Source organism: Epinephelus fuscoguttatus, linkage group LG1 (genome assembly GCF_011397635.1).
Source record: "Epinephelus fuscoguttatus linkage group LG1, E.fuscoguttatus.final_Chr_v1".
Taxonomy (NCBI): domain Eukaryota; kingdom Metazoa; phylum Chordata; class Actinopteri; order Perciformes; family Serranidae; genus Epinephelus; species Epinephelus fuscoguttatus.
This window is the reverse complement of record NC_064752.1, coordinates 45305280-45322639: the sequence shown is the minus strand read 5'-3', so window position 1 is coordinate 45322639 and position 17360 is coordinate 45305280. Positions and strand designations below refer to the sequence as shown.

At 39.5% G+C, this 17360-nt stretch overlaps 1 protein-coding gene across 4 annotated transcripts; it reads left to right on the top strand.

Annotated features, from left to right (window-relative positions):
• The first annotated feature begins 934 nt into the window (after positions 1–934).
• Positions 935–16064, top strand: fezf2 (FEZ family zinc finger 2). Of its 4 annotated transcripts, XM_049571439.1 has the most exons (7): positions 1135–1173; positions 2768–2803; positions 11438–11610; positions 11901–12783; positions 13142–13276; positions 13391–13523; positions 15389–16064. In XM_049571439.1, the coding sequence occupies exons 4-7, from the start codon at positions 12016–12018 to the stop codon at positions 15637–15639; spliced, it is 1287 nt and encodes a 428-aa protein (XP_049427396.1). In that variant the 5' UTR covers positions 1135–1173; positions 2768–2803; positions 11438–11610; positions 11901–12015; the 3' UTR covers positions 15640–16064. The 4 variants fall into 4 exon arrangements, with proteins under 4 accessions (XP_049427381.1, XP_049427402.1, XP_049427396.1 ...); XM_049571424.1 differs by lacking the exon at positions 2768–2803 and having other exon boundaries at positions 935–1173; XM_049571445.1 differs by lacking the exon at positions 2768–2803 and having other exon boundaries at positions 935–1173; positions 11896–12783.
• Positions 16065–17360: the final 1296 nt, after the last annotated feature.

The following is a 17360-nucleotide window of genomic DNA, read 5'->3' as shown; positions in this document are numbered from 1 at the left end:
GACTGCGTACCAAGCCAAAACTGAACGGTTCAATACGAATGCGTGTATTGTGACGCCCCTACAAAACACTGGTTTTCAGCATAGACTGTAAAAATAATGGTGGCCGCCATCGTGATGTCACCCATTGGCTTATGGACAGCCATTTTGAAGCCTTGAATTTGGCATTTTGGCCGTCGCCATCTTGGATATTTGGAGCCAGACATGCAAATTTTTGGACGAGAGGGTGGAGCTGTGGAGGAGCAAGGTGGAGCCAGAGGCTTGAAGTGCTAAGTTGCCGCTAACAAAGTTAGCTTCCATAAACTTTAGAGGTAAGTATTAAAGTAATGTTAGTGATGTTAGCTAACTGCATACCTTCCCACATTTGGCAAATATTACATATAAGAGGAGTAACATTAACCTTGTAACATTATAGTAGCGTTAGCTTAAGTTAGTGTTACTATGTATAAGTTAATATTTAAATGTGTGGTTAGTATAACTGCAGTAATGCGGTGGTTAGCACGTTAGATGTATTGGTGTGCTGATAGCTCAAAAGCTAGCAGATAAAATAAGCTTATTTAGAAAAGGCTAAAGCTTTATTTTAGAAAAAGGTAACAATACTGAGTGCTGCATCACTTCATGTTCACCCACACAAAGCCACAGAAGTGAGTAAAAGTTAATGCAGCAGACTTTTTTTTTTTTTTTTTTTTTTTACATCTAAACTAAAGGAATAGATTTCAGATAACAGTGTGGAGCTCATCTAATACATGCTGTTTCTTTTGTTATTTTTCTCTGTTGCCTACAATATGATACGTTCCTCACAATAACAATGTTGTTGTTTTTTCCATACAGCCACTGTCTGGATTACTGCAGACAGCTACGTCCGGTGTGGTGCTGAGAGAGCTACAGAGAGCCTTGGTGTTGATGATATCTACATCCATTGGTACTGAGGTGGGAGAGCCTTCTCCCCTTCTTCATCCAGTCTCCATGAGCCAGAGCAGTTCCAGATGTCCTCCTCATCCTCTGTGGTGGGAATGACCTGGGAGATGTCACAAGTGTCAACCTCATCACAGCAAAATAGGAGGACCTGCACCACCTTCACCTACAGCATCCAGACATGATAACCTCCTCTTGCACCACCCAGAGTCGCAGGTGGAAGGCTGCTGCCAGTCTGGGGAAGATTGACAAGGCCCACAGGTTTGTAAACAGTGTTATGGCTACTATGTTCATTATTTAAGTGGCAGCTTTGTGTGAGGGTGATGTACAGTTTATTTAACCACAAGGGGAAACAACTTTATTTTAGCTTGTTGGTGGTCATCACAGTCCTCATATTCTATCTGTTGCATTTACATTTAGTTTTCATATGTAACACTCAAATACATAGTTTTGTCATACCACATTCACTAAATGTAACACACAATTAAGTTCAGTAAGTGTGTAAGATTATGTAAAAACACTGAATGCAGTAGACAAGCTGCAAACGTTACATGTCAACGTTTCATCCAACAGCCAACCACTGTTTTAGCAATAATATTAATCTAAATAACAGTTTGGGTTTGTGGACCGTCAAATTTGATGTTAACTTGCAGCAAACGCCCGAATAACCAACTCTAGCTTAACCAAAAAAAACCAACATCTAGCTAGAATAAGGGTATTTCTTCAACCACGCTAAACTTGACATTAATATTTCTAAGTTACACAAATACACCTTAATGTAACCACACACAGTCTGCAACATTTTAACCTAACATAACTGTTACCTAGGAAAGTCTAGCATTAACATTACCTCAATTTTACATTGCCCGTATGGCAAGACTGTCACTGACTTACATAGCATAACTTTAGCTGACTAATGTCAAAGTGTGGAGCTTTATATGCTAACCGCGCACAGATGCCTTTTGTTGAAAAGTATTATCACCCTAAATTCCAACATTTATGTATGACGTTTGGACTGCAGTGCAAGCTGGTTAGCAGCGAGATAGCGAGATAACAAGCTAAGCTAACAAGCCAGGAAAAACAATGATACATGCTAATTAGCACTATCATTTAAATAATATAATAATAAAATGTCACTTGCCGAAAAACTGGAGCACTGGTGTCTTTGACGGTCAGCCAGTACAATGATCTGCACAGCAAGCCTTATTATTTGTCTGATATTTATACAAAAGAAAATCACTGACCAGCCAGCTCCAGCACTTCGAAACATGGCAAGGAGGTCAAGTTGAGTGGCCAGTCAAAATGGCCACGCCACGTCTTAATAACAACATTTAAACGGGATCATAATACAAAAATTCACCTTTCGTACAGTTGAATGATGAAATAAGACATAGTGATCAAAACCATTTTTTGTACCAGGCTATAAACGTGTTTATTTTACCTGTAAAGTTGGGCATTTTAACATGGGAGTCTGTGGGGATTTGCTCTGTTTTGGAGCCAGTCGATGAATTGTAGTTTTCGGCACTTCCACATTGCGTTCACTTCAGCCCTGAAGGTTGCTGCTTGTTTTTAAGACATGAAGGTAATTTTTTTGGACCAAGTCTATATTTACATTAGTAATAATACTGTTGATGTTAGAATTATGTAAGTTATAGACTACAGAGTGGTGTCTCAAGCAAAATATAATGCATTTCTTCTATGATTATTTCAAACCATCACGCTGTTAGAGCTAGCTGAACACTGGCTGACAAGGGTTGTAACCAGGGTTAGTTGTAACACCTTTTTTTAAAAAGTGTTACAACTAACCCCAACTAAACACATTTCATCTATCTAGCTATCCTACTCCTTTTTTCAGCATGGCAGAAGAGTTGGTGAGGAAAAACTCATAGAGGTATGTCTGCACAGCACAAGTGTAAAATCTGCATCAGATGAGGTGAGGCAGAGAAAGACAGGAAGGTCTGTCACTGAAGAATACTCTATCTGCCATGTGACAGCGAGTGGATACTGAAAAAAATTACAAAACCTCAGAGAAAAAGGATTAACATAGCTTCCCTGTGTGGGGGATCACAGCAGTCAGAAAGTCTTCAGTACGCAGCAAGAAGATGTCTTTATTGGTTACTTGACTGAGGGAGCAGATTTTGGACTTTCTCCCTGTTCAACATGGTGTCACAGAAATACCTGAAATGGGGGGCGTCGGTGTCTTAGTGGCAGAGCAGGCGCCCCATGGACAAGGCTGTTGCCGCAGCGGCCCGGGTTCAAATCCAGCCTGTGGCCCTTTGCTGCATGTCATCCCCCCTCTCTCTCTCCCCCCTTCACGCTTGACTATCCTATCTATAAAGGCAAAATGCCCAAAAAAATATCTTTAAAGAAAAGAAATACCTGAAATGGTTACAACCACTTAAGAACACATAACATGGCAGTGGGCACAAAATGTGTCGAAAACAATGCCAGTGCAAAGTCTAGTATGAACGGTTGCAGGATGTAGATTCAAACATGTCATTAACATGGTCAACATTGTAAAACAGTCACAGTTTGGTTTGGTTTAGAGAACAAACAAACAGTTAAGTTTGGAAAAGATAATGGTTTCACTTACATGGTTACGTTGTTAACTAACGCTCTAGTTAGGTAAAGTATTTGTCGTAAAGTCTCATCCAACCTACATTACCGCCTCAATCCTTATACTTAATTTGTGTGCCCACCATGACAAACAACCTGGTCTGATTCCCAACTCGTCAAATACTGACAATGCCCTTGGCATCAGATACAGACACACCAAGGCACCCTTTAGCTGCAGTGAAAGACACACAGGGCAGCAACGTCCTTTGATGCTATATGCAGCTGCCTAAGTGTGAAGAGCAGGACAGTTCACGCAGGGCAGTGGGGAATGGAGATGGATGGGTCAAACAAACTCTGGGCTTTCACGCAGGAGACTGCGATGAAATGTATTCATTTTTAGCTGAATTGTTTTTTTTGTGCCTAAGCCTTACCACGTGCTTTTATTGCCTAAACTTAAGGAAGTAAACTTGAAAACAAAGTTGTTGTTGTTTTTTTTTTAAAAAAAATGAGACTGTGTGCATTTAATGAGTTTTGAGCATTTCCTGTGAAAGCAAAAGTTTATTTTAAAAAGTCCCAATGCATGTAACAAACATGAATTGACATACTGTCCTTTGCATCCAAACTGAAGCTGGAGGGGAACCTAGAGCGTCATAGTTTGACATGTAGGGCCACTGACCATGTGTCAGTATCAAGTTGGGAATGAGAATGTGTTGAAAAAAGACCCTTATTGACTTTGCATTGATGTTCTTTTCACATTGCCAGCACATCATTTTTACACATTTTGTGCCCACTACCACATAGCCTAATGTGTTGTTAAGAGTTTGTGTCCCTTTATTTCTATGAGACTAAGCTGTGACATGAGGTAAGAGGCACCTGACAGGTACAGGGTAGTGACTTTGACCTCAGTAGGAATTGGCTATTTGGCTATATTTTTTATGTGATTTTTTAAATTTTTTTTATTTCTTCACTCCTATTGTTACAACTTACCCTTGTTTAACAGCTTACCGCTAGTAGGGCTGGTTGTAATAATGGAACTCCTCATGTCTGACATCAGTTAATCAATTCGTTGATATAGCTGTTAAAGTTAAAAACATTGCTGTTTGTAGTAGATAAATACAGATGCTTTGTGACATTATTTGAGAGCTCCACTACAAAAATTCAGCAAGCTATGGGTGCTGAGAAAAAAAGTGTTACAATCATCCCCATTCTATAGCATAAAGCAGATGCAGTATAACATCTAACTTTACAATTTATCACTACAATTTCCCTCACAAGTACTGCGTGGATGTTTAAGTGAAATCATCTGCAACACTGGCAAGAAGAAATGAGCACTTTCTGTGGGAGAATTCCTTCTCTAGTCACACGTTCCCGTCTCATTTCCTCAGGTTTAACGTCAGTGAAAGTTGTCACCACGGTTGGAAAGTGTGAGGACAACTGTCTGTGATTTCCTGTGCTGAAATGTGTGAGGTTACAGTTGGGCACATTATCAGCATGTTATGTCATCAGCAGTAGGTTGACATGGAGGCCTGTTGTACTTATTGAGGGATATATAGAGAGGTTCGATGTTTTCCAGGTGATTGTGACACTGGAAATGGGGGTTTGCATTCAGCTACTCCAAACACTGTGACATCAAAACATCAGGGTAGACTACGGCTGGACATCATTTTTCAAGGTACTTCAAACTGATACCAAAACTATCATTCTATTAAATACCCATACTTTCTGATATTTAACACAGGCCACACAAATACTTGGCCTGAATAAAATACAGTAAAATCTAGATAGCAAAAAGGTATTACGTTAACATGCCCACATCTAGTAGAGTGTAAACTTGGCAGCGCAGTGGGCAGAAAAAAATGTTGGCATTGTACATTTCTACAAACCTTGGATACGTTACATTTGTACATTTCATACTTATCAACATTTCTAAAATGATGTAGTATATGAGCTGACTTTGTAATTGGGAGGTGGAGGGAATTGAGGATACTGTGACACCTTAGTGAGAAACCTGCGAAGCTGGGACCACTTTTCAAGATTAACAAACAGCAAAAATGGTTGTTTTTTTAGCAAGCCATCGCTGTGTTCCCAGTGGCTTTTCTTAGCCACTCTTTGCTGCATTTTCTGCTGGGATACTGCCACAAAAAATAGGTATTTTAAGCTAATACATTATCTTTTTCTAACCATAACAGAGTGTTTTTTGTGCCTAAACCTTACCAAACATTGACCACAGCTTTGTTGAAATGTAAAGAAATATTAAGTTTCAACATATCCGCGACATAATAACGTACAAATGTAATGTAGCCATGGTTTGCAGAAATGTACAATACCAACATTTTGTCTAGTGATTGGGTTGAAACTTGTGATTCCTAACCAGGGGTATGTGTCCAGGGCATACTACAGGGCATTTAGAGTAGCTCTGCCAGTTCAAAAAAAGAAACTATGATTTGTGTAAAGAACATTATCCATATATTTATATTCAGGAGAAAAGTAAACACAGAAATAGTTAGGCTTAGAGTTGATTTTAAGGACATTAAGTCATGGCCATGTCAAGGATAACATAATTAAGTCATGTGGAGAAAAGATGCAGGAGTCAGGCTACAGAATACCTTTTAACAAACCAACAGGGTTTTTTCACAGGAAACAGTTTGACTTGAAATATTACTAATAACATCAACGACAGCTTCATCCTGTTCAAGTCAGTTGTTCCTTTAAGGCATAACAGTCTGACCCTGAAAGCAAAGCAGCTAAATAGAATGCAGCCGTCACTTAGTGTGTTATGTACACCTTTGCTTTTCCTACTGTGACGGGTTAAAATGACTTCTGGGAAAAACCTCCATAGACTTCTGTAAATGTTAACCTTCAAGAAACAAAGGAAATGTGGGGAAATACTGATGTACAGTCACACAGCTTTAAGAACCTGCAAGAGGTTAACACTTTCTGAGGACGACTGAATGTGATGACGAGTTCCAACAACCGCAAAAAAGCTTAATCTGGTGTCAGCACTCAGGAGGAAGTGGAGGGATGTTCATATAGTGCAGTGAAAAGTGAAACCTTATTTGAAAATCCTTCCTCTTTGCTATCCAGCAGACTGTATCTACTTTGAGTCATTTTAGTATTTGCTGTTCAAAAACGTTTATGCGCTATAGTGCAATAAAAAAGACACAATAAAACAAAAAAGAATCCCATAATGCAATGCAACATCCAGGATAGATTTAGCTTTGTTTAATGCAGCAGCGTTCATTAATGACCTTGTAAATGACATCTTAAGAAAAACCGGAACAGAGACAGGGAGACTGATCCCATTACCATACAAACTGTTATCACATGCAAAAAAATCCCAAACTCGGGTCAGTGATGACAAATAAGCCATTTCCATGACAACTGAGGAACTGCAGGAGGAATAAGCCCATACGGAAATGAAATATAACATGTCCCTATTTCAAGAGTGATGCTGCCATATATGTAACCTGTAGGATGTTATATTATTATCATACACATACATCCTCTGGATATATGAAGATATACATTTATAACATGTATGAAATGCCTATTGTAAATTTTGCATATGTATATAAAAAACAAGATGAATCCTTATATGGTATTATACGTTGCTGCCATATGTTATATTTATTTTATATATGCAAATTTGTGACTTAAAACATGCATACAGAAATTTGGTTTGCTTACATATATTTTTCATATTAATTTTTTACATACATATCAACAGATATTAATGGGCTTTGGGTTTGGGGGTGGATATATGTCTACATTGTAAGCATATATTATAGATGCAAATATATTTATATGATGAATTCTTATATGGTATTATATGTTGTTATGTTATTGATATATATTTAATTTAAATATGCAAGTTCATGTAGAGTAGAGTTTATTTGTACATTACACATATTCATTACTTATATAAATACATATGTTATATGTATAGTTACAAATGTGACATATAGAGTAAAAAATGTATTATACATACATAAACAGATATTGGTATGGGCTAGACATAAATGTGAATATATGAAATTATTTCATGTATAGTTTGCACACACACATATATATACACAGTATGTATGTGTTCAGGTTTTCTTTCTTTTTCAAAATGTGTCCAAACTCCCAATTTAGAATTCATTATTTATATTAACTCTTGTTAATTATGTAGCTAATTGTGAATGAGTGTGCGAGAGTGTGGAATGACTTAAACTGACTTCATTGTTTAGGTAAATTTAAGGATTTTAACAATAAGACCAACTTTTTCTTTCTTTCCCCAAACCCTCTGTGTATTTAGATTGCTTAAAAAGAATTACAAAAAAAATACATTTTATAAGCTGGTCAAAATCACCAAAATCACAAATGTTAATAGGTATACCTTTAATTTCTGTGCTGACTGAACCTTCCTGAAACCCTGAAAAGGACAAGAATTGATGTATAGAAAAGGCCTGACACAAAGCAGAAGAAACCCCCACTCCCCTCAGACACTGTGGGTCCACTGTGGATAGATCAATTAAGACTGTTGATTAAAACTATACGCTTGTAAAAAAAAAAACCTGTCATTGGCTCCAAATTTGGTATCTAAAATTGTACAATTGTTTGGAAAGAAAGAACAGAGAGCACTGAAAATAACAACAACAAATAAATCAATATATAAAAGACAGGAGGAAAAGGTTTGCCACATCCAGCCAGTATGTGTGACCCTTGCATGCCTGCAGGCAAGAAGCAAAAGTCCCTTAAATCAATGCTTGAGCTAATTGCTGTTAGAGCTGAATAGAGGGGCCTGGGTGACAGCAATGGGATCAATGTTTATTGTGTGGATGAGCCAGCAATTGTGCCTGAATAAACTCAAATTAGAGTATTTTTTCCCTATTTCCATATGACTAGCCCCAAGACAACAGGCATTAATCCCTCCATGCTGAGCTGCAGGTGTAAAACAAAACAGACTAGGGATGTTTCTTAAGGTTATTAACAGGAAAACTAGTGTTACAGGACAGTGACATGCTGGGTAAGTCTACAGGGCCGGAGGTAAATCATCACCTTCCTCCAGCTACAGTAAAACATGGACCATCAGTGATTACAAATAGAGGAAGATTAGTTCAGTTGAGCAGGGCTGGTTTTGTCAGACAAATACAAGACCTGAGTATACCCAGAACAGGTCGCTAGTCATTCTATGGTTATAAAAGTGTTATTTTGGTCCAGATGCTTTACAGCACTGTCAGTGGTCAAACAGTCCATTGGAGAGGTCTCCCTAATGTTTTAAAGGGCTTGCTAAAAAGACCTGCTGGAGCAGATCACAAGCGACCTGGTATCCCCTCAGTAGTTCCTCCTAATGCAAGCACATGACTGGTGTGTTAAACACAGGTAAATGCTTTATTACTCGCTAATTAAACCATTAGTTACCACTTATAAATCCTTTATTTAATGTGCCTCATTAGAGCCGGCAAGACTTTACGTTGGGTTTTGTTTCGGCTGGGCCGTATTTCAGTACTGTTGGTGAGTGTTGGGAAAGTTACTTTTGAAATATGATAGCTTACAGATCACTAGTTATCCTGTTAAAATGTAAAAAGGAATCTAACTATTTTCATATCAAAGTAATGTCACTTATTACATTTGATTAGTTTTTGATTAATTTTCTGAGAAATGTTTCAAACTGAAGAAGTGGAGAAGTCCTAACACAGATTTAAACCAGGCAGTGTAGCCCGCATAACAGCACCCAACACTGATTACTGTCAAACTTTTATTAGAAGTTCTTCAGTATAATGAAAAATGTTAGTTACTCTAATGGATTACAGTGACATTTATTTTGTCATTTCATTTGGTACTTCAGTTTCATATAACCAGTTCCCCAACTCTGCCAGTTTGGGGGTGTGGTGATAAAAACCTCACATGTTTAAAAAATTATTTTATCTATAGCCTTTAACATGGGATGCCTCAAATACTAAAGAACGCAATCATCTCTGATATTTTTTCTCATATCTTCAGACTCAGTAATATTAATTAATCAATTAAACCTTTAAATGAAATATGGCAGATCATAACAGATCCAGAGTGGAGTCAGGTAATCTGGGACACTGTTTGATAGGTTACCACAAAACAACTAAAACTCTGAATACTACTTTAAATGTTGATTTTAAAACTTGTTATGGCTCTCTGCTATATTTCTATGAAGAAAATATGTTGCTTAGTAAAACAATTCAGAAACTGTGGACCTCAAAGTGTTTTTCTCTGGACTTTTTTGGCTGACATGGACTCACTCCATCATCTTTAAAAAAAATTAAGCGACAAAAAATGTCTACAATAGCAATAATAACTCATGACTCTATGGCACCTGGTAATCTAAAAACATTTACTTCAGAAAAATGTCCCATTTTAACGTTGTCCCATTTTACCTGAATGCATAAGTGCTCACTCAAAACCTTTTCCTGTAAAAACTAAAGTGTATTGTGAAAGTATTTTGATTATAAATCAAACATTTAATAAAACGCAACATCCTACAACCATTTTTGCTGTTATACCTGTATTGTTTTACCTGCAGTACTCTTGTTACCAATAAGAGATAATCAACATGTTTGCACTCTAAAAAAAGAACACACTGGTTGAACTTAAAATTAAATAAGGTACAAATTTGCAACTACCTTTGTAAGTAGTTACAGCTCTGGTGTTACTGAGTAAATGCAGTCTGACAAACTCAATTTGGTTAGTACAACCAGCATGATTTCTTTGACCTTAAAAAGCTTAGGTTCAACCAACTTAATATTAATTAACAATATCAATTAACAATATGCCGATATTTAGTGGTCAAATTGTTTTATTAACATTCTTCTAACCTATTTATTTTAATGCAATCCTAGTCAAAAATGACCATGCAAATTGTTAACTTCAAGTAATTTCACTTGAGTCAGAATAAATAACACATTTCAGTTCCAGTATTTATGATCAGTTATTCGACTCTTAAACTTATTATCTCCAACCAATAAAAAATGGTTGTTTCATGTAAAGGACATTTCTAGCAACAACTCAACAACATATTTGGTGACTGGCTGTTAATAAGAGCCCAAGACATAAAACCTTATTTGTCGTCTGATGTCTCAAATTACCTGGCTTCACCCTACATGGAGACAAGGCTGTGCTAATTATCATAATATTCATTTTCTTCATTAGGCCCATTCACTCCCCACCCTTCCTCGTCCTCAGCAGACGTGTTGCATGAACTCTGTCCCCTCCCTCTGTCTTGATGGGAGTCCCTCAGGTAAAATGGCCTGCAAACACATGAATCCAACACGGCCCTTGTGGCGAAAAGAAGAGAGGCTGCTGCTCGTTGTAACTCCCACAACACTGCGGATTCCAGCAAACTTCTTGTGTGCCTCTTTAGAGAGGAAAAAAAAGCCTCTCTTTTCATTTGTCCTTTCTGCCCGAGCTAAGTCTTTTCTTTTTCCTCTCTCCCTCTTTAATCCGTCCCTCTATTTCAGGAAGAGAAAAAAAAAACACAAAACCAGGTTCACGCAGTGCTTTAGTGGCTAAAAGTGAAAGAGCTTGTGTTTTTTCTTTCTTTTTTCCCCTCCCTGCGCTGAGTTGAGCCTTGAATCGCTCTGGAAAATTGCTTCTTTTGAATGGAGGGAAGGAGGAACAACGTTTAATAGGATCCAAAGGGAGTCTCTGCTCTTAAACAGGTGGAAATTGGACGTCCTCGAATTTATACAAATAGTAAGTAAGTATATAAGCCGGCGTGGAAAAGGAGGGATCCCATCTCCGAGGATTAGCAGCTTTCTCCTGGAAAACATTTCCCAAAGTGAAAAAGAAAAAGATTACTGTGTTGTTAACCAAATGAAAGCTGGAGACTGATACAACTTTTCCAACGCGTGTTTAACGACCAGTTATGATGATAATATTTTCACCTGTTCTAGTGAGGGACATGGTTTTATATTTGATATGTCATATAGAGTAACCTGTGCCACCCCCTCTACAGATTTGTTTGTGAGGGCGCGCAGGTTGATGAAGGCGTCTCCCTGTCACCCAGTAGAGCTTGGGTGCCCGCTGATGTCAGGAGACAGTGATCCGCGCTGAGGAGGGGCGGGCGCTGCCAACATGTGACAGAGAGCAGTCGGCTGGTTTCTCCACACCCATCTGACCATTAAAGAGGTAACCTCCAACACCGACTCAACTTCATGCTCTCTCATTCTCCAGGAGCTCCGACTACAACATTTTTTGTCTTTTCTCCCTCCTCTGCCCTCTCCTTCCTCTTCTGCTTCCTAACGAGCTCTGTAATGTCCTGTTAATTTTGTGTGCACTAGTTAATGAGCATTAATCCATCACCCCTGGATGCTATTGTTGCAGGGGGGATGGCCATTTGAATGCAAATGCGTGACACTGTGACAGCAAGGTGCTTATTAAACTGATGTGTCCTCCTGTCTTTTCTGCTGGGAGCTCAGGAGAGTGAAAAGACGCGGGGCAGCTGGAGGAGCGGGTCGGACTATAACCGGGAGTTGCTCACACCAAGTTCTGCTCTGCTGCAAACAAAACAAAAACAACAACATCAACAACAAAATGGCAAGTTCTGCTTCCTTGGAGACGATGATGTCCTGCGGTAGGACCGGACCGTCCGCGGCTCCTAAGACCCTTGCCTTCTCCATAGACCGGATCATGTCCAAGAGCTCGGAGCCGAAGGGGAGCGCGGAGGAGCGCTCAGAGGGGAAGAAGCTGCTGGGGCTGTGCTCCCCGATCCCCTGCATGATCCCGCTGCAGCCTTTCAGCTACGACCTCCAAGCCAAGGCGCTCATGAACTACTCGGAGCTGTGGAGAGCCAGTTTCAGGGGGACTTTTTGCGGCTCGGCAGCCGCTCCGTGCAAAGGGAACTGCGGTATGTGCGGCAAAGCGGAGCCGGGCTTGAAACAGCCGCTGTTGACGTCGGGGAGCAGGGTGGTGAAACCGCAGGTCATCCACCAGGCCGTGGCCGTGCCCAGCGGCGGCTCGCTTTACTATCTCAACTACCTGGACTCTGCGTACCAGCAGTCGGAGCTGTTGGCCGGACACTGGTTCTCCAACCCGCAGGCCCAGGCCTCTCTGTCGGCGCACCACAGACTGTTGCTGCTGGAGAACGCCAAACTTGCCGGGGTGGGGGCCGACAAGCTGCCCACACCTCAGTACCCGCACAAGGAGCATCTGCCGGGGCAGCTGGACCAGATAGTGAAGGAGAACCACGGCCTGAGCGCAGAGAAGAACGGCGTCAAGACACACAGCAAACTCAGCAGCAGCAGCAGCAGCAGCGCTGCAGACGGAAAACCCAAAAACTTTACGTGTGAAGTGTGTGGAAAGGTACGCACATTTGCATACTAATATATATATATAGGCTACATATTTATATTTTATTTATTTATTTATAAATTATAAATAAAAGAGTTAAAATTTGAGTCAACATTTTATCAGATATGGTCAGTGAAAATAAAGGAATCTGCAAATGTTTTCCATTAAAACGAAAATTTCTCTTCAAACAAAGTTAAAAAAATGATAATTCTTTGGCAGCAATCAGATAAATATTTATATTCATATATATTTAGCTACATGTATTTGATCTAAATTCGATGTATTAACGCAGGCAGATTTCTGAGCCACTCTATAATCGCTGGTGTTGTTGTCTAAAATAACATCCTCGGTGTTTTTGTATCCTCCGCAGGTTTTCAACGCACATTACAATCTGACCAGACACATGCCGGTGCACACCGGAGCTCGGCCCTTCGTGTGTAAAGTGTGCGGGAAAGGATTCCGACAGGCCAGCACGCTGTGCAGACACAAGATCATCCACACACAGGTGAGACGCAGCGCATGAAGATTTGTTTTCTTAATCTGTTTCTGGCTTTTAAAAATTCCACATTTTATTTTCGTTGTAACTGAATTTTCTTCTCTTTCATTCCGCCGTGTTCAGGAAAAGCCTCACAAATGTAATCAGTGTGGGAAAGCGTTCAACAGAAGCTCCACACTCAACACTCACGTACGGATCCACGCCGGGTACAAACCTTTTGTTTGTGAGTTCTGCGGGAAAGGTTTCCACCAGAAAGGTAAATGCCATCTTTAAAACACTCATGTGCCGAGTTACAATGAGCATTAATATTCCAAACACTTTTGGCAGCTTTTCCTAGTTGTCTTTTTTATTTTGTATTTGTTTATTTTTGGCTCTTATTGTTGCCCCTAACATGGTTTAAATATTCCTATAATATGTCGATAGTTAGTGTGCAAGCGTGTGTATACAAAGCCAAAAAAAAAAAAAATCGTTATTTTGTCTGTTGTTGCGTCCTAAAATATATTCTCAAACCTAGAAAAAAAACCTCCGCGCATGGTGAAATTATCAAATCTTTTTCCACTGATGAACTTGTTAAGATTTTCAGGACTGAGAAACTAAATGCTCCGTGATTTTAGGAATTCCTACACTGTACCTCTGGTGATGTTTTTCCCGTCTCCTAATGTTACACTCTATTGATACAGTATTTTCTCGTTGTGATAGTATTCAGTGTTTCTCCTGCATGGTTTGATTTATTTTTGAAATAGATTAGATCACTGCGTTTAATTCGGCATGAAGAAATATGAGTTCTCCCCAGGCAATGAGAGTTTAGTGTTGGTGTTTGTTCTCAGTGAAGGAATCCTGGGATTTATAGGATTTGTCCGCTGAAACTAATATCAGGAGCAGTAAAAGCAGCTGCTCTGAGTGATCTGTGAGAGGGAATGAAAGGGTAAATAATTGCAGGCCCACCGATGAGCATGATGCGATCAGTGGAAATAAGACATGTCACTTTACACAGACTAATTCTCCCTTCAAGACGGCAGCATTTGCTCTGGGTCAGCTGCCAGACCTCGGCTACGTTGGGAATCGGGGCCTGTGTTTTTTTGTTAACTTGTCGCCGCGCTTGATTTTGACAAAGTTTGACAACTTCTTGACTCCGACGTACAAAACCCTGATTAACGAAGGCTCGGCGGAGCGGAGGGACAGAGGAGGCTCTAACTTCACAGTGAACTGCTGACCTTGGCGGGGAGGAAAGAAAAGAGGAGAAAAAGAGGGCCTCTTCCATCCTCAGTTTCTGAGGAGATTCCCAGTAAACAGCAGTGTCTCACTGTCCCCTCCTGCTCCTCCTCATCCCTTCTTAAATAATGATCCGTCTTTAGTTATTTCAACTGTGAGCTCACAGGGGAAACATCTGCAGTGGGGGTGATTATTCTGTTAACATTTACTGCTGCTTCATTTGTGTTTCCACATTTTCTTGGGAGTGCACACAGGTGGCATGAACTTTAAATAATCTAAATCATTTCACTGATTTCTAGGAATATAAGACGGACTTCTTACAATGCATATTGGCTTTATAATTCTACAGATAATATTTTTTTAATCATTTTTTGGTGGTGGAGTGAAGCTGCTTTTCTGTTTATATGCCGTAATAATTTTTATTGATCCCATGCATTATTTTGCAGAGAAAAGAAATTGAATCTGTCAAACATCTTAATTTTGGGCTGGAAAATGTTTATGTTATGGAATGTCATTTTCACTTGAAGTTACAGGAAGTTTGATGTGATGTTATTCACACTGTGAAACTGCTGAAAGGATGACTTACCGTTTTGATAAGTGCTTGTAAAAAAAAAAAAAACAACAACAGCTGGTTTGAACTTCTTCAGTCTGAGGATTTGCTTTTTTACCTTTTAATCCTTTTGGGGTTTTTTAACTGCCGGTCAGAATAAATTTGAAGACATCAATTTAGACTCTGGTGACTGAGATAAAATTGTATCTTCTTTTACATTTTAAAGATGAAACCATCAGTAATCAATCAGTAATGAAAATCATAGATGTAGGTTTCAACTTGTTGAGTTCAGTGACATTTCCTCATGTTTCTAATCCTCACTCTCTCATGCATCCATTGTTCCTTTTTCAATTTCCCAGGAAACTACAAGAACCACAAGCTGACGCACAGCGGGGAGAAGCAGTACAAGTGCTCCATCTGCAACAAGGCCTTCCACCAGATCTACAACCTGACCTTCCACATGCACACGCACAACGACAAGAAGCCCTTCACCTGCGCCACCTGCGGCAAGGGCTTCTGTCGCAACTTTGACCTGAAGAAACACATCAGGAAGCTGCATGACAACGTCTTCACCACGGCCACGGAGGCCTCCAGAGAGCTGCAGAGCTGAGGCTGCAACACATTCTGATATTCCACCTCAGACTGTTAGGCCTCAAAGAGACTGGCTTAGTTCCTCCACGTTGAACAGTTTTTCAAAGTCCAGAGGGAAGGTGGAGGGGTCCAATGAAATTGGACATAGGATCCTGCCCAAGTGTGCCAACAGTGACACTGTAGGAAACAGACCAGAAGGTACAAAGACACCTCATACTCACACTGGGTCCCATACTGTAGGATTATTATAGGGATGTTTTTCTGCCCAGATAGAATTTCTTCCTGTGTTGCCAGTTACAAGCATCAAACATGGGAGAAATTGTCTGTCTCCATCATGGAACTGTAAATAATAGGTTATGGAAATTTAAAAAATGATATTTAAAATGTGAATCATTGCCATGTTGTGTATTTCACAGGAAAAAAATGTTAATGTGAATAAATAAGTTATAACTTATAATGAAAAATGAATGTTTGAGCCATGTTGTTTGCATTTTTTGAAGGCATTTGAAAATAAAACAATGAATGATGAAAGCAACTAAGTTCAGAAACTTTGTTTTTTCATGTACGAGTTTCAGATTTCAGAAATCACACAAACAAATAGGGAAACATATCCAAAAATAAGAGCATGTCAGAACTTAAAACGAGTAAATACACAATGACGATTAACAAGCAGAACCAAACAGGAAACAGCAACATTTCAAAAACAACTGCAGAACTTTTGTGAGCCGTTGTTTTTTTATGAATTAACTTTTAATTTAATGTTTGATTTGTGTGTAATTGTATTTTGTTGAGGGTTTTAAGTGTTATTATTATTTTTATATTGTTGCTGTGTTTTAACCCTCAGGACCAGTCATCTGAAACACACTATGAGATGACACCTTCAAGATGACAGCTTTGTTTAAATACATAGATTTCATAAATTATATTTTTAAGCCAAATGACAGCATCACTAACTGTATTTACATTAAATATATAGACTATTAGATGATGCTTATATTTACAGTGACTTACAATAAGTGACTTTAACTGGTTTGCAACAACAAAAATTGCAAGAATCATGCATCAGCGTCATCAAATGTGCTGATCAAGTGCTACATTTAGCATTTTGAACAGATGAATCTTCAGTCTGCCTTGATGTCAGTGTTTGTGGCATCATTGTGGAGCCTGAACAACAAACAGTTGTGACCAGTTTAAATATGATGCCCAGTGTGGTTCAATGACAACATCACGGCATACGTCACTGTATATTACTGTACAGGCATCTGTCCGCTAAACTTTGTGGGTGTTTTATTTTGAAGTGTTGATAAACCACATATAGACTCAGCCTGGCTCTACTGTATGCTCTGCAGCCACTTTGTTTCCCCATTTATTGACAGACACGATCTTAATAATGGAGCATTTACACTTGACTCCGGCGTAATAGCGCAAATGATCAGAGATAACATGGGCCCTTGAAAGCGAATTACATTAACCAGCTAAACGGCTGGGGGACGCTTGATTGGGGAGGAGGGAGTTAGGAGGGGGGGTGCACTGTCGCATCCGGAGCCGTTCATCAGAACAGGAGATAATGGAGCACTCAGGCCGCAGCTCCTCATCTGGGCCTCCGCGTTAATAGACCACGAGTTATTCTCCTCACGGCTCCTGGAACAATATTATCCCTGCACACATTCTGTCGAGAGGCAGATCCGTGCTCCCAAATGGCGCTCTTTCTATTAACAGCCAATTAGCGCTCAGCCGGGC

Excerpts from the sequence above, each read along its gene's own strand:
- fezf2 (XM_049571424.1), top strand. The coding sequence starts at position 12,016 with ATGGCAAGTTCTGCTTCCTTGGAGACGATGATGTCCTGCGGTAGGACC. Across the intron at positions 12,784-13,141 it reads CGTGTGAAGTGTGTGGAAAG|GTTTTCAACGCACATTACAA; the intron begins GTACGCACATTT and ends TATCCTCCGCAG. Across the intron at positions 13,277-13,390 it reads ACAAGATCATCCACACACAG|GAAAAGCCTCACAAATGTAA; the intron begins GTGAGACGCAGC and ends CGCCGTGTTCAG.